The sequence below is a fragment of the Phalacrocorax aristotelis genome, chromosome 1 (assembly GCF_949628215.1).
Source record: "Phalacrocorax aristotelis chromosome 1, bGulAri2.1, whole genome shotgun sequence".
NCBI classification, from domain to species: Eukaryota; Metazoa; Chordata; class Aves; order Suliformes; family Phalacrocoracidae; genus Phalacrocorax; species Phalacrocorax aristotelis.
This window is the reverse complement of record NC_134276.1, coordinates 182,401,840-182,427,037: the sequence shown is the minus strand read 5'-3', so window position 1 is coordinate 182,427,037 and position 25,198 is coordinate 182,401,840. Positions and strand designations below refer to the sequence as shown.

The following is a 25,198-nucleotide window of genomic DNA, read 5'->3' as shown; positions in this document are numbered from 1 at the left end:
ATAAGTATTTTACTTAAAAAAATCTTTTAATTTTGTTGTTCATAGGTACAATACTTTCTGCTCTCTGTCATCTTTTTAAGACAACTTTGGTTTCCTTAGTCTTGGAGCTTACGGATGATTTCAGTCTTCTGTATGATTCATTCTTTTCACTGAGATTGAATAACAGGTTTAACTGCTTCAGCCTTGCTCTCCTCCCATCAGACACATACATGGTCTTGGGTTCAAATTCTGGATCCAGGACAATTCTGACCTTCCCAGGAACTCAGCCAGCCTCCTATGAGCTCCAGCTCTCCTCTGTCCCAGAGCCCAGACTCAGCAGAAGCAATTCCAGTAACTTGCGCCCAAAACTACAATGGCACAATGCACCCAATGTTTGTGTTGGTCTTCACAGAACACTTTTCTAGGGCATATCCTTTCTGCAGCTCTGCATTCACCCAGAATAACCCACACATTCAGCTTTATACTTCAGTCATTCAAGGACACTTGATATTGAAGCCAGAAGTATTTTGCAAAAAGAATTCTAAGTCTACTGCCTTTACTTGAGAACAATTTGAGTACAAGAGTTATACAAATCTATGGGGAAAAAAAGAACAAGACAGACTTGGCAGCTCCTGCCTCAGCCTCGTCATCACTACAGACAGAATTCTTGCTCAGCCTGGTAAAAGAGAACTTCACAAAGCAGACTGCTCTTTTATGATTTTCCTGCTTTCTGTCATATAAACCCCCAAGCCAGCCTCCATTCTCCAGCAAGTACGCCACGGCTTTGTCCCCATCTATGTGGAGAAGTGGGTTTTTCTTCATCACAGCAACATCTTTATCAAATGGTATTTCCACACTTTAATGGGAAGGTCAAAATTTCAGTACTGTCCCTCTCAAATTTCAAGAATTCTTCCTGACTTTCTGTGCATTTTAGGCCAACAAGGAGAAATGGAGCAAATGCCAAATTGAGGTTTTACAACCAAACCTTTTTTAACATAACAGAATGACATTTGCAGAATGATATGCAGATATAAATGAATCTGTCACAGAACAAATTTCACTGGCTTCTGAACTGCAGCATGAGACTCCTTCGAACAGTAGAAATAAAATAAGACCTTTACAGTTTTATTTGGACATTATGACCCTGATACAGGAGAAGAATTATTAGGCAGATGAAAGAACAATATCCAAACTGAGTCCTCCTGCTCAAGACACTTTCCAAAAGTTCCAGAAGGTTTCTAATAGGTTGCAAAGTCTGATATATGAATTCAAGGAAGTATTCACACCTACACTGAAAGCTTGAGTTCCCATTTTTCTGAAAGAAGTGAGCTCTGAAGTGTGTTTCAGAGTGCCTAGAGCTGGATGTTGTGGAAAATTCCCTGAGTTTTCAGTTATGTTTGAAAAGCACCTAGTATTTTGTGAAGCTCCCATAAATAAATGATAAGCATTTAAAAAACCACTAAAATGGTCCACATAAGCTATTTCATCAGTGATGACCTTGCTGTTTTTGCTTTCACCCAAGTCTGTCATACCTCTGCATGTATATGCATGCACATATGCATGCATACAGGCAGAGGCTTTGCTGCTTTGGAGCTGTTGGTTTGGGTAGCTTGGGCTCAGACCAATTCCCTGATCTTCCAAAAAGGTAAGACTCTTTTATAAATCTCTATTACAGTGGAAGACTGCCCCAGTGAGCCTTAAAATGGTAAATCCCTCTCAGCCTCCCAAAGAACAGAACTAAAAATTTTGGTACAGGAAGAAACTTTATAAATTGCTACCCAAAACCACATAAAGTATTTTTCTCCAGCTATTCCCCAGAATAGCTGACTGTTTCTGATCATTTCCTTGGCACTTGTGTGACTAAAGAACAGCTGTTCTAAAATATGACATTGTACAAGCAATTACTTAACACTGCTATGGAGTAAATTCAGTGAAGAGTGTCAAGGGAGAAGGGCATAGTCTTTAGACATCATCAGCAGAAAATTAATGCAGATGAAAATTAGATTAACATATCCCTTGATTGCTATAGAAATAATCTCCACATGGGATGCGATCTTCCAGGCACAAACCTCCCAACCTGAGTATGTGAAATCCCCTGAGTAGGATAACAAGGGTGTGCAGTAAATACCAGCAGACGCATGGAGCAGTCATCACTGCATGTTTGGAAAGTGTGTTGGATGTATGGAATGTTTATTGGAAAGCCTGAGGAGCACTGCAGAAAACCCTAAGATCAGCACTAGGATATATGGCCTCCATACCTGAAAGCAGATCTAGACTTTGAAAATAGAATTGGCCCTAATCCTGCCATTACACTAATTTTACATATCTGGATACTGTTAAGGTTTAGACTCTAATTATAGCTTGACATTGACCCATTATATTTGACCTTTAAAAATGACATGACCGTAAAATGTTGAATTTGGAGAAAACATAATGTGAGGGAAACTGTAAACTATTCAGATTTTCTTTTCAGTTATATTCTTATTTGATAGTCCCTGGCATTAATAAAATTTGATGACTGATTTTCTGAGGAAAAAGACAGGAAAACACAAAGCTGTCATAGCAGTGGAGAAAAATCTACTTGGTTTCTCCACCAAAGAAAGTAGGTTCCAGGGTCTAGGACATAAACCTTGTACTAGTCATGATCTTCCAATATACCTCAAGGTCATCCTACCATCTGAGCTCCAAACCTGTCAAAAGATTCAGACACAGCTTTTCTATGAGGTATGGCAAATTCCAAGGCTGGAAACCTGCATATAAGGATTCACTTTTTTGGAGTAATTTAGTAGCCTCTTGTTACCAGCATTAAGTATTTATATAAGAATAGGGAATGGCATTTCCTCAAAAGGTTTTATTTGTGTAAACTCACTCTGATATTTATGATTAAAACTTTGCAGTCTTTTACTTGTTTACAGCTCCTATACTATCTCTGTGTACTGGAAGGATCCTCTTTAAAGACAGTGTAGCCAATATAATCAATGAGTAAAAATGTTTCCAGAAAGGGAGAGGGTGCTGGGGAGTGGGTACAGGCAGCTGCAGCAACCCCATCAGCTGACTGTGGCATAGCACCCTGCTTCATGGTGTATGATGGGAGTCTCCAGGCCACTAAACAGTCTTCCTCCCTGATCACAACTGCATCTAACATCCATTGCTTTCCTTTTCTATTCTAAAGAAAAGTTTAATTGAGACATTTTCTATGAAATGATGTACATTTAAGCAAATGAAAAATCCAGAATAAAACTGTTAGCCCAGGAAATAATATTTTAAATCTGGAAATGATAACAATAATATATTACTATATGCTACATTAATTGAGCACTTAACAAGTTAATGAAACAACATGGAAAATTCTGACCAACAGATCCAAGAGAGTGGTACTATTAAACCAAGACTAATTGAATAAAGATTACTATCTAGGGGGCTAACAATTTCTTTCATACTATTTTTATAAGTTTAATAAAACTGTGGCAAGCAAATGTAAGCACTCCATTTTCCTAGGTATAAGGATAAAGGAATCTAGCAGAACGCGTTACTTAGTATACATAGCAAATCAACAGGACTAATTTGAAAGAATATGAAACTGGAAAAGTAGATCAAATTCCAGTATTAGGGAAACGTCAACATTTACTCATGGTAGGAAAAAGTAACAGCAGGGTAAGCACACCATCAATGTGTTTTCAGTCCTAACTTCTTACAATATTTTCCTAACAAAAAAGCAAGGGAAAGCTTAAACTTCCTAAACAGAAATGGGCTAAAAAAACAGCTGATTGGTGGGCCAGCTCTCCAAGGGAAGATAACATTACTAATTAACAAAAGGGCTGAAAATGTTAAAAAGTTTCTCATTTCTAACTGTAAAGTCAGTTAAGTATGCAACTTTTACAAGAATATAATATTTTGCACAACCATCTCCTTTCCACCACAACACAAAATCTGAATATATTTAAAGAAATGATCCTGGGTACTTACTCATGGAAAGTTAACAAAAACCTTGACATTGGGATTACAAGATCAGGCCCAAAATAAAGAACTGCTATGCACTTCCCTTTTACTTGTCTTAGAAAAACATCAAGAAACCATAACACTTGCCAAATATAAACAGAAATATTTTTAAGTGATCAATATAAAGAAAAATGCATGATATTTCATTGCAACTCTCCAGCTTCTCTCTCTGCGGCTGCTTCAAGGACAGCCAAGTTTCATTGTCAAGGTGGTGGGAATGGGGGCAAAAATGAAGGCGGCCATTTGCTGTGATGGAGCTGGCAGCACAGAGAAGAAATAGGTGTAACTCTGATATTGCCATGATTTCTGTACCCATGTCCCAGTGAACCATCAGAACTATCGGCATTTTGGCAATCAGAGAAAATTATTCTCCTTTATACCCTGGCAGAAGGCCAAGGAATGTTATCTACTCAATTCCAACAAATATTGTATTAACATTTTAGATTGCAGTGACAGATACTGATATGAAAGCGTTTGACTGACTCTTCTATTTTATCTTTAAGCAATTTGGGGATCAGGTTCTGATCCTGATATAATGAAAACTTTCAATTAATGCCCAAGCTAGATAAGAACATCTAATATCTTTCTTCCCCGTGACTGTTAAAATGACTATCGTCTTCCTTTGTTTCTATATTTAAACATTAATTACACTCAGAATTAAGTTAGTGAAAGCTGCACACAAAGCATTCTCATTTAAGAGAATATATCTCTGAGACAATCTTCCACAAGAGATAAGATTATCCATGTTTGAGACATTTAGCAAATACAAAACAAAAGCGTTTGATGATGCAGGACTGACAGATTGACGATAGATCAGTGGATGCCTCCACCTAATATTTTGACACACTACACTGACATTTTGCAGCCTCACCTGGTAGATCCCAAGGCATCCATACACATCTCTCTGCATGCTTGCAACTTCCCTCATCTAAATATTAGGCAGTTTTCTCCTACCTAATTCCAGTAAAGAACCTAGAACATGCAGAACAACTCTTACATTCTTTGGCAGGCTCACACACCCAGAAGGTGCATGTTGACCACATGCAATTTATCCACAGGGTCAGACCCCTCACCATATGTTATGGTACAGGCACTTCAAAAATTGCAAACTGAGGAAAAGATGGTAGTGCTGCTGCTTACCCTTTATATTACAGCCTACATCATGGAACTGGGGGGGTCTGCGTTCCATGCCCTCTTCCGCTCACAGAGGTTCAAACCATATATTTTATGCCCCCAAAGAATGCCATTACCTCCAGTAGGACTCCTTCAGGAAGGAAGAGGAACGAGAGGGAGCATTTAGCTATCTAGTATTTACTTAGCTGGAAGGAGGGGTGTCTTTGATCTAGCTTCTGTTCTCTGCACCAAGGGTACCTATTCCTTTTAAAATTTATCACAAACACCCTCTATTTCTGCATTATAATGCTGTCTTCTACACAGTATAAAATCCTCAACAGAAAGGACAAAGATACATTCATATTAAAATAGTATAACTTCATGATGAAAGCACTTCTACAAAAAGGCAGATGTCTCCCTTGTATCAGTTAGTGTTATTCTTATCTAGACACTGAGACTCTAAACACAAGGAATGTATACCTCAAACACCAAAATGAGAGGCAACCTCTTAATCTGCCTGAATAAAGTAAACTAGACAGCATTATTTGGCTGCAATGTGTTGTAGATATTTACCCAACTTTCTGAGCATTGTTGTCAGTAACCTACACAGTCTTAATGCAATAACAAGACACCAGACTAAAGGACTGATACAGTCCTTCACCAGCCCTTCTGAATGATTGCAACCTCCAGTGTGATTCCCAGTAGTAGAACCGGTTACATATATTCTGCAATGTTCCAGTTGTTATAACATTCAAGAACTTTTAGTGTGATCTTTCATACAAAATGCAATGAGATCAAAGTCAGTCAGAGGTCTGTGGGGACCTTTTCTTACAGGGTACCCTAAAACTTCAGCACGACTAATATTTCAAAGTCATTATAAATTAGACACAAACATATTTTAAAACAGAGAAAACTCAGTGGTGCTGAGTAAAACCGAACAGAAATAAAAGAGCCTATAACAAATCTGCCCTTGGTGGGATGGATTCTTCTTTCCAAGTCTGCCTTCAGACCAAACCCCTCCACACCGTCACATCTTGCTCCTTAAGTTTCCTTCTTTCCATCACCTCAGAGGCTGGCTGTTTGTCTCTTCATCAACCTTCTCAGCTGCCCTCTAGTCTTTGCTCCTGCTATAGGCTTCCTGAAAACTAGTCTCACTCCTTTTTTACCTGACCACACATGTCCTCTGGAGGCTTTCTCCCAGCCCATTCAAGATGGTTTCATTTGGTCTGTAGCAAGCAGTCAGCACAAGAAAAACAATGTCTTCTGCTCTGCTTTGTCAAATTTAGACACACAGCAAATCAGCAAGACAAGTAGAACTAATCATCAGTGTTCAGAAGTGTTTCTACTTAGGCATCGTCTTCAGTAAACTTCAAGGTATATTTACCCATGTCCATAGTATATGATACTTCTGATGACAAAGTTTTGTCCTGGGAGTCCACAGTGTGTAAGCCAGTGCTCGAATTTAAATATTGACATCTGAACATGGAGTCATATATGTACAATAATAGAATTACACATAGGCAACTAGATGAAAATCAGTCAGTGGATAACTGTAAGGAGAAAGTCTGGCTAGCAGAAAATCTATTGCAAGAATCAGAGGATCAACGGTATCTTTAAGGCACAATTCACAACACTAAGTGTTTGTAAAGCATTGCACAAGGTTCACCAGCATGCCTCAAGTCCCTTGCACTGCCCGAGTGATTCAAAACCATAAATATAACGTACATCACCCATTAAGCCATCTAAACAGCTGTCCTAACCCACCAGTGAATTTCATCCCTTGTGCATGAAACAGACATGAGGGCATTGAGGCAATGCACACAGGCCGTTACCATAGCTTTTAACAAAGTGCTGTATTATCTCTCCTCAGAACAAATCAATTCCACAGCCCTGGGGTCAGGCAGAAACAGGAGCCTCTCACATGCTGATTCTGTGCAGCGTTAGTATTACTGCACTTGCTAACAGAGCCCCGCTGAACGCTAGAAGCCGAAACAACAAACTTGCACCACCCCATCTATCTGCAAGGGCTACGAGTCCTTCCACTCCCTCTCCAGAACCAGGCATAGTGCTGCCCATACTGGCCCACAGTATCACATTTGATTGAATTTGTTCATTACTATGAGATTTCATCCCCTAAAAAAAAGTTTACATTCTCAAAGGCATACATGTGTGGGACTTGTGTTAGACTATATAGAGGCCTGTTGATGGCTTGCCACCTTTTGGTTCATTTTCCTAATAGAAAACATGACAAATCCAGACATAAGACTTAAAAGCTCTTGCAAAGCAAACAGAAATCATGAGTTACCAAAAGAAAATTATTACAGTTAAGCTGCATTTCTAACTCAGTTTCGCAAAGACTTAAAATTTTCAGGCAGTTCCTTAGGCTTTCCACGACTGTCCTGCATATTTTATTTGTACTCTTTTCACAAAACAAAAGGAAAGAAACCTGGTGACCAAGGAAGAGGATCACCACCAATGAAAGTCCATCCATGTCAAAAAAACACATCACCATCAGTTGAAATCGTGCTACCACTACCACCAGATTTCTTGCTACTCATAGTGATACCCATTCCCAAACTCCAGGCACATGTGTGGCACAGGCTATACCCTACATCACAACACTGGTGCCAGCAGTGCTTCTGCTTCTGCCCTGGCAGCTCAGCTGAGAAAGGCAGACCCATCCAGGAAGGGTGATCTAACTAGCAGCTTTAGAGGCTCAGTGGCTCCTTCATTCAGCTGGGCTTCAGAACAGCTACTCCTCTGCAAGGACAAATCAAGATTCATTTTCTTCTTGTGAACAGCAAGATATTCCCACAGACTTCTAATTTAGTGCAAATTCACAGACAAGTAGGAGCAGCAATTCCACATCACAAACAATAGTTTAGTTTAACTGTATGATAGGCATCAGATTAATAAGTTCAGCTTCTGAGTGAAATTTTTCAAATGAAAATAGATTAGCATGCCTTGTCATCTAGTAAGTCCAAAAATACTCAATTACTCTATTTATCTACCTGGAGTGTTTTCTGGTTCCATAAAAAATTCCTTCGGGCAAACAAGCATTCTTAATTAGACGACTTTTTAAATAGCTTTTTATTTTGACCAGGAATTTAAAAATCTATTATAAAGTTTATGGTTTTGTATTTTGAGGACTATAAAACTATGCTCCAATTCAAAAGCACCCTTAATTTATTTAGATGACCTTATTGCATTATCTATGTAAAAAAAAAAACTTAGTAATCACAAAAAGCTCAGAGAAATCTGAATTTTGAAAGTGTTTTTAATTTTAGGGTAGAAACTGTGTCTCACGGTAGCCTTTTGTCTACAGAGGAGTGCTTGTAAGGGGCTACCAGTATATTTCTTTCTCAAAAGGACCAGTCCAACACCTGAAACCTTAAACACAGGCTGTGATACAATGGTCATCAAATCAATTCATGTTCCCTATGACAGAAAGAGCAAACAGGCAGTGATGTTGAACTGATGCCTGCCTCCCATATCTGTCAGTGAACACTATATGTTTGCACATGTTTATTTGTTTTCCAAGGGCTAGCAATGAGTAGGAGGATCAGGATCAATCTTATAATAAAATACCCTTATGGATTTCTTTCAGCCTCCCTCAAGGTATGTCAGTTTTTAGACTCATAACCTTGACAACATCCTTTTGGAGGCTGATATGCCACTCTTGTCTTCTCATACACAGCTACTGCAGCACGGATGGATCTGGTACTGCGGGCTGAGTCACAGGTGCATGTACTCAGGTAAGGCACGCGTCACTATCGTATCAGGGTCCCCAGCAAAATTAAAAAGAAAAAGCAGAGTTCCTGTGCCTTTCCAGAAGAGAGGATAAATAGAATATAAGTATGTGCACACCCAGGAAATACACAGAACCCATAATCCTGTGTACAGAAAAAAAGTGAGCTTTGTGTTTTGTTTTAAACACTGTGAGTGCTTGTCTCTTTTAGCTCTCACACTTCCTGTCCAGACTGATGAAACTGTAACAATCATCCAAGTTAAAGGAAGCAGACATGTCTTCAGACCAGTCTTTCCAAGAGAAAGAGGGATGGGCTTGGCACCCACGCACCTGACACTGACAAGCTGAAACCTGAAATCCCAGTTTGTAACCCTAGTTGTTGCTCAGATGGACCTCAGAGCCTGGTTCCCCATGCCCTGCCTCAGCCTCTGTTTTTCTTGCTGCTGGCTTGAGTTTTCTTATTTGTGCCATATCCCTGAAATAAGTGCAACAAGCCTAAAGAGGGCCTGTCAGAGTCAGCTGTTTATATCCCTGCTGAAGTCTGTCTGGAGAGCAGAATGATCTTTAAACAAATTTTCACACATTGATGATCTTTCCTGCTTTTTCTTTTTTTCCTTTTACAATAGCCTTCAGAAAAAGAGATAGGTTTAAGAGTTGGTGCAACTGATGCATAATACAACTAAGTCAATAGGAAAGTAAAGATTTTTTTAAATGTAAATTATTGATCTTTGAAATTGAAAGGGCTTCTTCAAAGTCATTAGGGTTTGTCATGTCAATATGTTAGTAAGGACTTCTGTAATTAAAGATTAATGATGCTAGGGATGATTATCACTGAAGAAACTCACATATTACCCAGTATTTGTAAACTCCACACAAAGGTGAACAGTGTCAGGTTTTCCTTGACTGCACCTTAGCTCCATTTCTGCTATTAGAGTAGGGGGAAGATTTTCTTTGACACGATGGGAAGCTAAACTCCCAGTTTCTTTGGAAATCAATGGTAGCTGAGCTGCATAACTCTGATTTGTGCTTTTTAAAATAATCCTCCATATACAGTGAGTGCAGCTGATTTGCAGATCTACTAAATCCACAAGCCAAAACCCTTCTGAATATTTTTTCTTTTCAAAAGAATCTGAACATGTACAATAGTTGCTTTTCTAAATTAAACACTCAAGTCATGCTTCTCCTCATTATTGTTCCCTGCAAGACTTCATATATTTTGCTAAAGGGATGAAAAGTTATAACTTAAAGAAAAAGAACCAAAGCTTTTTGTTAACTTGCAGGAATGCAAAGAAGTCCCTACAGCTAATAACCTGATTTTGCAGGGGGCTCATGTGCCTTTTTTTTTAATCTAAAAACATAAAATTCAATATTCCTCAAGTTATTTCTGCTCTAAGGCTGGGACTCAAATGCCAAGTACTGTCCAGGTAATTAATGGTATAGCTCTGCTGGGGTTTCCCTTGCATGAATATACCTGGAAAGCTGAAATTGGTAGGGGATTATTTGATTCTCAATTATGAAACACTAATTCCCCAAATAGTCCTTAGGATTATAACTTGTTCCCAAGCAATACTTGGTGACAGGTTTTACTCATCTTTTTTTCAAAAACAGTAGCAAGCATGCTTTGGCAAAGTTTGAACTGTATCAAGGCAGACACAGCTTGACCAGCTTTTGTGGATGGAATCAAAATGATCTGGAGATGGGCCTTTCGATTTTAAAGGAAAGATAATCAAAGACAAAAGAATTCTGAATCCAGGCTGGGGTATCTTGGCTTTTTCCCAATAGACGGCTAAACTGGCAAGCCACAGCACAAATCCATATTCTGGTTTGGAGGGGGAACAAAGGCTGAGCAAAGGATGTCAGTACGGTTCCTGTCTGGCATGATGGCAATCTTAGGAGGCCTGCAGGACCACATCAGAATCTGTTTTGTCTGCAGCCAAACTGCAAGTCGCAAAAGACTTTGGAGAAAGTGCCTCTGCATCCTGAAGTCCTTAATCAGTGAGGTATTTTGAAGAAATATCTTCACACAGCAGAAAAATATCTAATGGTTAGATGTATAAAATACCTGCTCACGAAATGCTATCATCAGAGGGAACATTATAAAATGAACATGAACACAGAGAAATGAACTGACTGGTGTTATTGGGATCCTTCACCAGTATTTAGCTCCTTAGCTTTCTGTAACGTTCACGTCCCACCCCTACTTTACCCAAGTTGTTAGAGTTTATTCAGATCTTGAATAAGCAGATAAACAGCCAGCAGACATTATATGAAGATGAGAAGTGGACTTCAAAATCATATTATACTGCAGAACACATTTCAAATTATATTAGCCTATAAGAAGATATTAGTACCTGAATCTGGAGAGCTTGTTCTGTGCATTAAGGGTTTATAGAAACACACACACAAAAAAAGAGACCTTTTTACAAGCTTCAATAAACCATGAGAGCTTCTGCTGTTATGTACACATTTTAAGGGCTGGAATGACCAACAGGAAACAAGCTACTAAAGCTTCTGGTCAGGTGTTATGTATGCAGCATAGAAGACAGACAACACTCAAAGCAACAGTCTGTTTTTTGGTGATGAAACAATCATATTCAGCACACATAACCATGAAATTACCCTTGACAGATAACTGCACATAGTAGCAGCATACATGTTACTAAAAACTGTTTCTTTCTAAGGTTCATTCCAGGAATTCATTTGTAGCACATATATGTGGTATGTGATATATCTACTTTTATGAGACAAGCAGTATTATTTGATTTTTTTACTTTACCATCTTTTTTTCACCATCCTTTCAACTTTATCATCATTACAAAATGACCTAACATCAGATAATGCTGAAAATGGGACTGAAATACCTAAATTCTCAAGAAATTAATAAAAGTCTATCAATTGAACACGCTCCTCCTTCGGTACTGATTGGTCAATGCCAGAAGACACACATAAGTATAAGGGCAAAAAGGTCACATAGACTGGACACTTCTGAATTTGTTGACAGAGGCCACAGATACGATAGTATAATAGAACAGAACAGAAATTCTTACCTTTATGATGATTTGCCCCAGATGCTAATTTCCCCCACAGTGTTACAACAAATATTATTATTAGCAGTTTTCCTTTTGTTGCTTTCTGTAAGTATCTTTTATTCATCCTGAAAACAAAAATACACAAAAGTAAGTATTAAGACTTCTTTTAAAAAAAATTTGTCTTAATTTAAGGAGAATTAAAGAAGTTTTTATAAGTGTCTGGCTGACAACTGTTAAGTCTTAAATTGTGCTTAGGTTTAAACGAGGTACACCATATAGACCATCACTATAACCTCCCTCCCTGGCCTGCCTGCCAGCATTCTTCCACCCTGGTCAATACCAGAAGAATTCAACATCTCCACTCATCATGTTTCTCTCAAAGCACAAGCAGTGTTCATAACCACAGCTGACTCCAAAGCTGGCAAGAAGGATGAATCAATGCAGCTCTGCAGCAGGTTTTAATGCACAGAGCAGTTCTGCTAGTGTGTTTGGGGCCAGTCATGGTCAATGTGGTTCTCTCTGACTGTGCACTGTTTTTAGCTTTTGGGACTGCAACTCTTTTTGGATTGTGCCCACGAGTCATAAGGTGATAACAGATTTGAATAGACATCCAGCACACATCCCAACCCTCCCACAGAGAAATCCTGTTAGAAAGACTTGAGTGGTTTAGAAACATGGACTCGAGCAGGGCGGATTCACTAGTCTCTCTCCTGTCTATCTTTGGGTAATGAAAAGATTTGATTTACTGCACCAAGGGAAATTGCACAGAGCTACCCTCATCTTGCTCAGTGATGTTTTCACTGTGACAGCAAGCCACCGTGGTGATTCAAGCACAAGGTAACACATGACTTATTTCTCAGTAACCTCCTCCAAAGGCAAAATACCCCTCCACCTGCCAAAAAGACAAGCTCAGGAACATATGGTCTAGTGCTTAAGGATTACAGTTGAGCAGGGAGTGGCAGGAGGTAAAATAATGAAACCTTCTCTCACTTTTCATTCTCTATAAAGCCCTAGGGAGCTGGCTAAGAAACAGCTCTGCATGATGGTCATGTTTCTGCTGATAGGTCAATAGGACGATGATGCCTATTTCAAATCACTTGTACTAGAAAAGCTGCAAATTTGATCACTTGGACAAAATTATTTTTGTTTTGTAATGCCTGGAACTAAGGTGCCTTTCTGAGCAGAAGAAAAATGCATTGCTTCAGTATGGTTGCACGTTTGCTTCCTATTATGTTCATAAGAATTTTGAGAGTATCTTGTTTGCTCTTTTCATGTACAATGCTATCTTGGGCAACCACAGCTCTGAAAGGCAGACTGCTCTAATAGATAATTAACCAACAGCCTGTTCTAAGTCCCAAATCTCTTTCCATTTCTGTCAAATCAATTCCTTTCCTCTGAGCAAATCGCTTTCTAACAGAACACCACACCCTCACAAGGCAACACCCCCACACCCTGTAACTCCACTCATGATTTCCAGATTTGTAACCACACCACTTCCCCCAAAACTGCCAATCATGCTCTCCAGGAGATTGATGAAAACTTGTCAAGCACTGCTAAGTTTCCACACCAGGCTGTGTGTAACAAAACACCATGACTCAAATTAAGAACCCACTGAGGAGTGTACCAAACCCCTTTAAACTTGAATTCAGAGCAAACAGGACTCAGCATCCTTTGACAGAAATCACACATCTACAGTCTGTTTCCCAAAGGTTCAGAGATCACATTTATCAGGGAAAAAGAGAAAGGAGCAAGCAAGTGCTATACCTAGGGTGGTGGATATGCCCCTGAAAGCCTGATTGATTAATAATCACAGCAGAGGTCACAGTGTGCTGTGAACCACACCAAGCTCTGCCTTCTTGCACTGATTCCAGTGCCTTTGGAGTGTAAACTGCATATTCATCATCAGCTCCAGGTTTATGAAACACTCAAAGCTAAAGGGAAATATATTATTTGTCACTGTAAACAAGAATAAAAAAAAGAAACTGGAATGCACATTCAGCATATGCTCTTTCACAGCTTTCTCTGTGAACAGAATAGGAATTAACTCTTTATCTCCTGGATTCTCATACTGCACCTGTTATGATGCTGGTGCAAAGCCGTCTCTCATTAAAATCAAATCTTTCTTCCTCACCTAAATAACACTGCTCAAAACCCACTGGGACTTGCACCATTAAGCAAAGTTGACTCTAATACAGTTCCTTCCTGTACTCTGCTGATGCCAATTTACTTGCTGTGCTGCGAGGCTGGCAGCAAATGCACAGCAGAAAATGCAAATACACAAGGAAAAACAGTAGCAGCAGGGATGAAGAGAGAAAATCAACCTATCTGCCTGTGAACAGCAGCCCCTCAGGGTAGGGGGCAGAGTGAAGTTACAAACCTCTGCCCACAGCCCAGCACACCAAAGAGTAAGCCATCACTGAATGTAAAAGATAGTGTTCTGCAAAGTAAAGGAGAGGTTTCAGCTTTGACGCAGAAAATCTGGGCTCAATGCCATTGCCAGGTTTTCCAGTCATGAGAAAAACAATACACCATTTCTGTACCACAAGCCTATTACACTGTTCTGCATTGCTTATTTGTGGTATTCACCTTTAGAAGGACAAAAGTCATAACTTTGTCTCATAGCAGTCCCATAATAGGTACAATGAACAGAAAAGACATTGCAAATCACAGTTCTAGCTTGGGACTAATATTTCAGAGGCCATCAGCAGAAATAAAAAAAAAAAAATCTCAGCAGTTAGAGTATTCATAACTTATATGAGCTCAAACAATAAAAAGTTGGAGGATGATGTTAAGTTTCAAACTAATTATGCAGTATAACACTAGACCTGTGGTTGTATGTGTTGGCCACTCACAAGGGTCAGTCCAAGGACAGACAAATGTCTGCATAAGCACAAACAAGGTAGGAAGCACTCTGCTCCCAGCAGTCCTGCTACACACAGAAGCCACGCTGTAGTAATACAGCCCTAGATACAAAAAATGAAGGGTTTGTAGTCCAAGAAACTCAGGGAGTTAGGATGGACGCACCTCAACAACAAAGCAGGGAAACAGCTAGATAACAAGGAGAGGCCAAGAGATATGCTCAGTATGTGAGTGCATGCATTATCACTCAGGCTCAGAAACTCTGATGCTGGTTATTTTTTGTGGATTTGCAAAACAGGCCATGATATAGCACTGAGAAGACACTGGGACTAGATAGTATTTGACCTCAGCTCTGAAACATAACTATTAGCCTCTTGCAACCCTGATCCATGTCAAGTAATTGCATCCAGGAAATAAAATTCAGTCCATTACCGTACTGTTATTACACTAACATAACAGACGGTGTTAAATAGAACAAATGAGCTCTGAAATGAGGTCTACTTTTACTAGAGGTGATGCAGAGCTCCACAGACAAACTATAGCTATTAGCCTGAATGGTTTTCTCTGTGAGATGTTTTCCTCTTCTCTTTACCTTCCTTTCTGCAGAACCTCTCTCTTGCTGTGATCCTTACAGCCTTCAATAATGTCACATAAGCCAAAGGTGATCAAAACTGAGAATAGCCACACTACAGGAGATGCCTACATTTGAAAATGAATTTTACATAAAAATACAAACTTTACATGCAACAAAAATTCCCTTCAGTTTCTAACCCCAACTTACTGGAAATAAACCCTGGAATTCTCAGCACTTTCACGCAAAAGGGTATGTGAAAGCTGACATGTTTGAGTTCATTTTTCAGTGTACTTAGAGGCAAGGAAAAAGAAAGAGAATTCCTTTTGTGGTTCCAGGGACACATTCAAATTAATCCAAAAAGATGTCACCCGCATAACTCAAGCAGGCAGTGCCTGAGTGTGAGATGACTGCCATGACCAGCTCTTCACTAACACTGTAACACAATGAATAAATTCATAGGATTTGTTACTTTTGCTCCATAAGATTCCTTTTCCCTGAAGCGCACTCCATGAGACCATCTGGTCTCATGGGCCGTCTGTCATCATGGACTGAGGAATAGACAGTTTTGGTGATTAGGGACAAAAATAGGCTAAAAATTGCTGGAGTTTTTTTTTTCTCAGGGTGAAACCTCATCTGATGCTGCTTCACAAACTGCTCTGTCAGCAGAAATCCTTCTCCCTGGCCTCTGCGGCTCATCAGAAGCAAACCGTGAATACAGTAACAGGTTGCACAGGCTCTCCTCATTGATGCTCCACCTCAGTGTCAGCCCCCTCCCAACAGCAGATATGGCCCAACTATTAGGTTGTACTGAAACTGCCATGTGCAGATGAGTATTTTCAATTTCACTGCAGCAATGTAGCATCCATAAGCTTCTGAGGTTCTACTTTCTTCCTTCTTTGCTTCTGGGCTGGAGATCAACCACCTTTCAAAGAGTTCAGAAATAGTGGAAAGTCAGACGGAAATTACCTTACATTGTATGGCCAGTGCTAAATTGCCTTGCTTTCCTATTTTAAGTGTAACCTCATGTAATCTTCATTGTTGAGGAGAACAAAATGTAAGGAAATAATAGCTTTCATTCTTCCCTTAAGAGCTTACACACAAATAAAATTCTCATCTGTTTCCTAGGGGTAACAGCATTTTTCTCTGTTGCTCCTTTTCTTTCTTTTCTTTACCAACAGCAGCTTCTGTGATGCTGTTCAAAATCCATTCGTTCCTGCTTTACATATGTAGAAACTTTCAGTGTTGGTAAGACCCATTTGTCTTCTGCAAACACATACACCCTGTGAATGCAAGTGTTCATAAAGCGAAGCATAAGCCTATTTCTCTACTGAATCTTGATGAAATGCTTAAGAGATGAAAACCTGACAGAAAATTAGTCCTACAGTCTCTTAGTTTTCTTTTTACAACAAATATTTTATTTGCTACTCCAGAAAAACCCCAAATGTGTAGCAGAAATCACTCCTGACCCCAAGTCTCTTTTACAGAAATAATGTAGCCATTTAAATTATGTTCTGTACTGTGTTGAATCTTACATTATTTATTAGTTGTGTTAGTTTTTACATCCCACACAATGCAGGTATTTGCAGTTGTATTTAGCCTTTCCTGTGTAAGCTAATGCAGATTTAAAAATGCCCCTCTGGTGGATAAGGTCACTTTGCAAAAGTAACACCGATGTGACCCCCGTGTGTTTGCATATATATAAATTCCCTCTATGACATTCCTGTCATGTTTGCTCAATGAACAAGTAATTTGCCACTCTCGTTACTCCAGGTACAAGGTAGCTTGTGAAAATCAATCTTCTTTCTGCTTCATACATCGTAGCCTGGAACAGACACAAAGTGCATTCTGATTCTGAAATGAAGCTGGGGGAAAACCAGACCTCTTCTCAGAAGCTACTTTCTTTGATCTAGGTGGGCAAGGAAAGAAAGAGTATAGGCATTTAGCCTAGCAAAGCATGCAGGTCTTCCATAGGAGTCACATGGGAAATCTCTGTACGCAAAGCAAAAGGGGTGGATTTTGTCCTTTTTTTAAAAAAAAAAATAAAATTGTCATTTACTGGTGTGGATCTTTTAATAGCAGAATAAGTATCCCTAGAGAGCTTATCCCCACTATTGAGAGATATTTGGAAAGGTAAAGCATTGTTGGCAGACCAGTACAGTAAGGTTGTCACTGTTACTTTCAGCTGAAGGGTACCAGTGGAATCAGATTGAAGAATTTAAGGCTTAATGCCATAAGGAGGGCTTTTGAAAGGCTAGTGTGCTAAGACTTAAGACAGTGAGGTAAATGAATTCTTCTTTCAACTTAAGCATATGATTGACATGCATGCCTATATTTGTCTTTTATTTATATCAGTGTGACTTAAGCACATACTTAAATTTAAGGACATACTTTCCCAAACAGAGATATATGTACACAACATGAGTTCTTGAAAAAATGATTAATGAGTGAGCTTTTATAAGAGACAGTTTCAAGAAAAGGAAATATCTCAAATATCTGAAAAATAAAAAGTTATGGAATATATGTAAGTATGCAATAAACCAAAAAACATTTTTCTTTACATACTGCAATTAGTTTCACAGTTTAGTGAAAAACTGGAGGCAGATGCACACACAGGTAATTACATCTGCTGACAGTATCTTATAGCACTTGCATGTGAAATTTACATATATATTATTGTTTTCAAAATCTGATGAGCACAGATGCTTAAATTGCCAGAAGTATAAAATCCTTTAGCCACCTAGCTGCATGACACCTCACAGCTAGGAACCCTGAGAGATTATGGGGAAAACGTTTTTCTTCCAAAAGTGTATGTATGGTTGTGATGATATTGCCTTGAAAACTCAGAAGATACTGATGAATGGCCTTCCCTCTAAACTGCTATCAATGTTAATCTCCCCAGCTTCCAGATTAACACAAGTTCTTTGTAGACACAATTGATTGTAATTTTCACCTTCATTAATTTTCAGGTGCAACACCTAACTGAAAGCAATAAAGAAAGCAAAGAAAGAGTAAACAAGAAATGCACTGTCCTCCTAGCCAGCTTTAACTAAAAAAAAAAAAAAAAAAAGAAGTATTTAAGTGTGTAAACATTAAATTTCTTTCTTGGTCATTTCATCATGACCAGCAAAGCAGTGTTCACCTGATGAACACTGATGTGACTCATTACTAAGTACACAGAAAGAAAATGCCATGATTTTTTGTGGGGTTAGATTCTGTACTTCCATGTGTTTTTGAAAATGTAAAAATACTAGTAATAATCTAGCATTAGACCTGTTCATGCCATTTATTGTGTTTTTAAGTGTTAACATAAAACAGTACAGAATATTTAAACGTCCAAGATATTCTAACATCTTTAATCTGCCCAATGATGTCCTACACCCTTGTGAAATAAGCTCTCACAGTTAAGTGTTCAGTTTTAGAAGGTACTTAGGCTCCAATTCACATCATTTTCTCTGATATTATTATGCCACTTTAAACTATTTCTCTCCTAGTTTCTGTGCTTAAGGGAGCTTTAAGTTGTAGGGGTACTATCTATTCACTTAATCATCATGGCAGTAGTATTTGCTTATATCTTACATGTGATCCTCTTGCAGATGGTTATTTAAATTTTCTTTATTCATATCTGACTAACCAATCAAAAGTTTAACGGAAAAAAAAAAGATAGCAGTTCAATGGGCTTTGAACAAAATGTCTCGCTGAGACCTGAATCACTAGGTATACTGTGATTTCATAAAGGCCATTGCAGTGGCAGAGATAAGCTTCCAAATCTAGCAAGGCAGAGAAAGCATCAAACATTAGTGGAGAATGGCAACTGAAGTGCCCATATTTAAAAGCAAGGACGAAAATGATCTGGGCAAGTGTAAGCCTATTAGCCTGACCTCTTCAGTTTGCAAGAGCTTAGAACAGGCTTTGAAGAAAAAGATAAATTTAAGACGAGAAGTAAATAGAACATAGAATAAAATGTAGCAGTGTTACCAAGGGTAGATTGTGCCAGACTAACTTGACAGCTTTTTTGATAAGATAACTGATTTTCCAGACAAAGAAATGAAGTAGATATCATTTGTCTGGATTTAGATAAGGTATTTTCTACAGTGCCACTCTGGAACGTACACATTAAGCCAAAGACTCTGTAGATTACTACAAGAATTGAAGGGTGGATCCAGGTATGATAACAGCAAGTAGTACTGAAAGGGAGTAGCAGGGATTAATAGCATTTCTGCTACAAGTTGGGAATTCATCATTTGCAAGCAGCACAAGTGAAAAATAACTAGTTTATTTTAGTTGATCACCAAGAGCACATCAGTATCAATATGACATGAGATGGCTGTGAGGAAGGCAAATCCTATAATTACTAAATGATATATTTCTAATAATGACACAGAAGGACAAGTATGAATTTTCTTAAACTATCATTCAGAATAATCTATACGATTCTGGCCACGAAAATAAAAATGAACCCACAAAAAATACAGGGACGGTCTTCTCTGATGGTCACAGGCATGAAGATTCTACCACAGGAGGAGTTTGAAAGAACTTGGCTTGCAGAGCAAAGCAAAGGCTGAACGGAAACAGAGAAATCAAGGAAAGGAAATAAACACAGTGAGGGCAAGAAACTTATCCGTAAGAAATTAATTAGATGATATCTTGCCAGCAGGCAGGATCAGGATGCTCAGCTCAGTGATTCAGGAAGTCTCTTCCAGTCTTGTCTCTACATCAATATCATGATTCCGGTTTTTGTACATTAGTACAGGAAATCAAGTGCCAGTTTTTTCACTAAGAAAACTAAAAGCAAGTTCTCTCCAAGTGCATTAGTGTAGTGGGTTTTTTCCAAGTCATTACACTCTCCTAAAAAAACCAAAAGGCACAGTATTTCTTTCTGTGAAATCCTATCTGAAAAAAACTGTGATGCTCCTCACTAATGTCCTGAACCCACACTGGGTTCCATCCAAAAATTGGCCATGCTGACGAACATCTGATTATGATGAATATTCCTCCTTATTTTTCAAAATCTTCAAGCCTTAACTGGCATCTCTGTGTGACCCAAACAGTCACAGTACTGTCTTGGTGGACAATTCAGTACTAAAATTGCTTTTTGACTAACTTCAGGGAATGAAAGTCATACCGTTGAGCATGGCTGACTATTCCATGATTAAGACTCCCTCACTTTTCTTAGAACTAACTCTGTTTTTTATCACTCTTGCTTTAAATTGAAAGTCTTCCTATTGTCAACCTGGTTTTAACATTGACATCATGGAAACATAAAACTGGCAAGCATCACAATTGTCAAGATATGAAGGAGTCTTGTTTTCCACAGTAGTCCAAATATAGAAAACAAAAACTATGTACTTTCAAAAATTAATTAAGCATTTTAAGATAAAAACAGAAGAAACAATACCATTACAAGTATTTTAAGAGTGTGAATACATGAATTTAAAGATTTTGGTTATTATTAAATCCATTTAAAGTGACTATCATCTTAAACATAATGTCTTTCAAGAAATACTGGAGGACTAATTCTGGGTTCTTACATTGATGTAAAAATATGGATGAAGTGCTATGGTTATATTAGATAATCTTGCCAGACCTGGTATTTTGTATGTTTACAGGAACCATTCAGATTCAACAGCATGACTTCCCTACTGAAGGTTACATTTTGTTTTTCCAAAGAATTCTTCTGGCAAATAACACTGTGACAGACCTCTGTAGATGAACTGGGAAGCAAGATTCAGACTAAGTTCCCCCTGCTATTTTCATGACAATTATATCTGTCAATAGGCATAGTAGCACTTCTGACAAATAATAGGTAGCTCTGAGCCCAATCTATGTTTTATACCTGCCTCCTACACATTTTGGGCCACACTTGAAGGCAAGGGTTCAAGTGTAAATAAAAAATGACAGGTTGCTCAAATTACAGAAAAATATGAAGCTTGCTTGTGCAATGACCAAAATAGCTCTAAGAGCTGATATAACACACTAGGAAGACAGGAAAGTTGTCGACTGGGAGTAAACCTAGTTGAAACACAGTTGGAACACATTCCTCTGCACTCTGCAGAGGTATGCCCACATAGGCACACAAGGAAAATCTGAATTTTTAACTTACTTGTAGAACAGCACAGTGACATTTCTGTCTATGAACAGGGTTTTCTCAAATATTGGTGGTTTTTTGCCCTGGCAAGCTCTCTAATATCTCACATAGACTATAATAACTAATGCTATCTTGAGAATCATGGTATATGCCACACAATTTTGAAGTCTCCTCTCAGTCTCTAATTCCTCATCAGTGTTCTGAAACAGTAAGAAATTATTAATAACCAGCTCATATTGAAAAATAAAAGTCTGATTATTCCTGTGATGACTTGCTAAGAATGGATTCAAGTTAGGTCAGGATTTGCTTAATGGTGGCTGAAGTATCTAAATGGCACCCAGTCTTCCTTGAAAAATCAAATCCATTTCCCAGCCCTATTTCATACACCCTCTTTTGAAGGGTACCAGCAGCTATATGAGAGCCATATTGACCATACAATCCTGAGTTTTACCCAAGTGAGTGTACTCCAGAAATAATGCACTCACTTTGGCATGTACTATGCCAGTCTTGCAATGGCATTTTAGTATGGCCAGGAGATCATTAAATAGCCAGTCACAACCTGCACTTCCTAAAAGTCTATATGCAGCTTCCTGATGAATTAAATGTAGCTTGAGATTTGCAGGCAGAGCACAAAAGGAGGGTGAATGACAAAACAAACCAATAAATACTGTTCTGTTCCTCTAGTGCCCTGGATCAGATACTCTTACGAGGTGCATTTATGTTAGCATTTCAGTTTGGAGCTGGAATTCACTTTCAAAAAAACTTTCTAGTTGCCTCCATTAACGATTATCTAGATCACATCATGGAATGATTCTAGAGGACATGAAATTAATCCATGCAGAAGAGGAGCTTGAGAGTGTACCTGATACACTCCAACAGTTTAGGGTTGTTCAGTTCAGGGGACTAGAGCTAGTTGAAAGCAACCTCCTTCTCCACTAAATGAATATAATGTGGACATCGTCCCCTCAGCAACAACAGTTGGTCTACAAAATCACTTCTGTAGGGATAAACTATTTGTTAATGTAGACACAGCACTATAATCTCATGAGGAAAGAGATAATTATGATCATTATTTTATACTTGGATAAGATGCTTTTTTGGTTGTAATTAATCAGAAAAGCATTTTCAGATCCTCAGCAAACCTCAACAGCATGTTGAAAAGGACCTGTCACTCAGAAGGCCCTCAAATAAGCTCTGATATGCATTTTAGGGCCATTATTCCTACCGTGACACCACAGCAAAGGGAAAGACAGCTTGTGTGCCAAAATCAGGGAACAGCTACCTGCAGCACATCCCCTAATTTAGAGCACAGAATACAGAATAAATTACTTCAAATTATTCAGTGACTTGTTCCTTTTTGTGAAACAGCAAAACTCTTGTCTTTCAATGCAGAAAATTAAAGACAAGAGCTTTGCTGTCTTTTTTTCATGCTGAGTCCTACCTAGTCTACAAGCAACTCTATGGTCAAAGGAGAGTACAACTCATTGTAAAACTGTCAAACTGGATACTTTTCTGGCTCCATACCTGCCATTCTCAGCCACTGGATTATTGACAGCTTTTCCCTGAGTGGTAGCCAAGCTACCAATAACCACACTTTTAAGACACATCAGTTGACCCTTTTAGGTGAAAAACAGAAAACGATGGGCCAAAAGGGAAAGCTTAAGGTATTACTCACTGGAGGTGGGACAGGCCCTGGTCAGCAAGGACCTGTCCTGCCCACTCCGCTACATTCTCTGGCCCAGAGCACTGGCTTTGTGTTTCCCTGGCAAACAAGACCCGAGTTAAGGACCAAGGCCAACATTTTAGTTGACTTTATCAAAAAAAGTAAAGGTCATATTCACAATTAGATTAAAATTCTTTTATTCCAGCTTAGCAATGTAAAGTGTCCTTAAATTAGAAGTTTATTAGGGTAAATTAAATCTGCCTCAAGAGGTTTTTTGTTCCCTAATACAGATTTGGCTGAGAAAAACCTCAGATGTTACTATATTTACAACAGGATTAACTGTTTCTAACAAACTCTGCATTTACATTCTTATGATTGCTCAGTGGAACAAAAAAAATATTTATTTTAATTTGTATTTCATTATTAAAGAAGGTTATGTCATTATACTTTTATAACAATTGCATTAACAGCACCAGTATTAGATACAAGGATATTCAGGGTTCCATGCATCTTGTTTCAAAAGAAGGGGTTACAGCCAGTGTTTGTAGTATTTACGATTAAAGAGAGCTTGGGTTTTTTTTTTCTTTTCATTCATTTTATAATAATTAACTAGAACTGTCTAAGAACTAAGCCAAGTAATGCCTATTCTGCTGTCAGTAACAATCTAAATTTGGTAACACAAAAGACCAGTATAGTCCACTACGATTCTTTTAGTGCTGTCCTATAAAGGCTTTCCATGTGTCTCCTATACTAAAAGCATTATCCTCTAGATGTGAAAGATTTTAAAAGGCTGTTTAGATAAGAACAAGAATTAGCTAGTACAACATAGGAAGAGCCATAAATGAAAACCAGCAGAAAATTACCCAAACTTTTAATGATAAATGGTGAGATAAAAAGGTTTAGAATGTTATTTCTGTGAAATCATGATTTAATTTTAATCAGGGAGAATTATAATTTACTAAAGCACACATAAAATACTGTACATACATTACTTAGTAAGAAAAAACTGATATAATAATGTTTCCATACCATTTCAATCACAATTATAGATATTGCCCTGCCATCACCATCAAAGGAAATTATTATGTGTTTACCAGACTTGTAGGAAACTGTATGTATGATACTGAGATCAGCAGTTTATTATATGTTGTTTTAATTCTGGAAAATCACTGCAGCTTTCATAACTTGAAGAGAAACAAAGCGCAGTCAAAGCCAGCATGTGTATTTCCTTAGGCATCAGTTAATTCTATTTTATTTTAACAGCTATCTGCCTTGTATTTTCCACAATAATTGCCAGTAAAAGGTGAAAACTTCTCTTATGACACTGATGCAATAAAGCATGCTTGCTGTTTTTATATTTCTCCTTGTATAATTTGCAGTTGTAATTGCTAACAATGGGCCTCCATTTCAGTACTCTATTGCACAGTGGAGCAAGCACAGATCCCCCAGTGTTTTCTTGAGACCTTTGATATTTGCTGTTTTTCTGAAAGCTCCCAGAGTCAAATAATTAGATAAGAACTACAATTTTAATTATCCTTTGTAGTTGCACAGAAAATGTGATTTCTAAAGGCAACAAAACAAAAGGATCCATTTTCATGTATTAAAGCATTGAGAACTTGAGAAAGGTGAAACTAAATTTCTGGACTATCAGATTTGGCAAGTATTGCTAAATTTTTGGTTTGGAAATAATCAGTGGAGGTTACATATTTATTTTAGCCTTTTTTTTCAAATTATCTACAGATGCTGTATGGAAATTTATTCTGAACAGCTGCATTAACTATGATAAATTAACTTACACAACTGTTGTTCATGTCCAATTAATGTAAATGCCCAACTGAGATATAAGGAATTTGCATAAAACAGGTCACAAATTCTGGAAAGGGGAATTTTCCCCTCATTTCCTTATGTAAATTTTGAAATTTCACAGAGAAAATTTAAATTGAAATTTCAGTCAAGATGGGTTAGCACCCAAGTGAATTAAAAAATGCTGCCTACATGATGCAAATTACTTAACACAGAAACACATATCTCTAACAAAAAGCCATTAAGATAAATGAAAATAGAGGTGCATTAAATAAGACTGTTTCTTTGTTTTCTTCTCTTTATTAATACGTAACATAGGTGCCCCTTACGGTTTTGCTGGTATCAC

General features: G+C 38.2%; 1 protein-coding gene across 2 annotated transcripts in view; it reads right to left on the bottom strand.

Annotated features, from left to right (window-relative positions):
• Positions 1-25,198, bottom strand: part of TAFA2 (TAFA chemokine like family member 2) — a 196,560-nt gene that overhangs the window by 45,670 nt on the left and 125,692 nt on the right. For both annotated transcript variants that reach the window (XR_012658567.1, XM_075080937.1), the window contains exon 2: positions 11,887-11,993. Coding sequence is in view for 1 of the 2 variants with exons in the window: in XM_075080937.1 (XP_074937038.1) it covers positions 11,887-11,992 (106 nt within the window). In the remaining variant the exon portion in view is untranslated. The remainder of the gene's footprint in view (positions 1-11,886; positions 11,994-25,198) is intronic.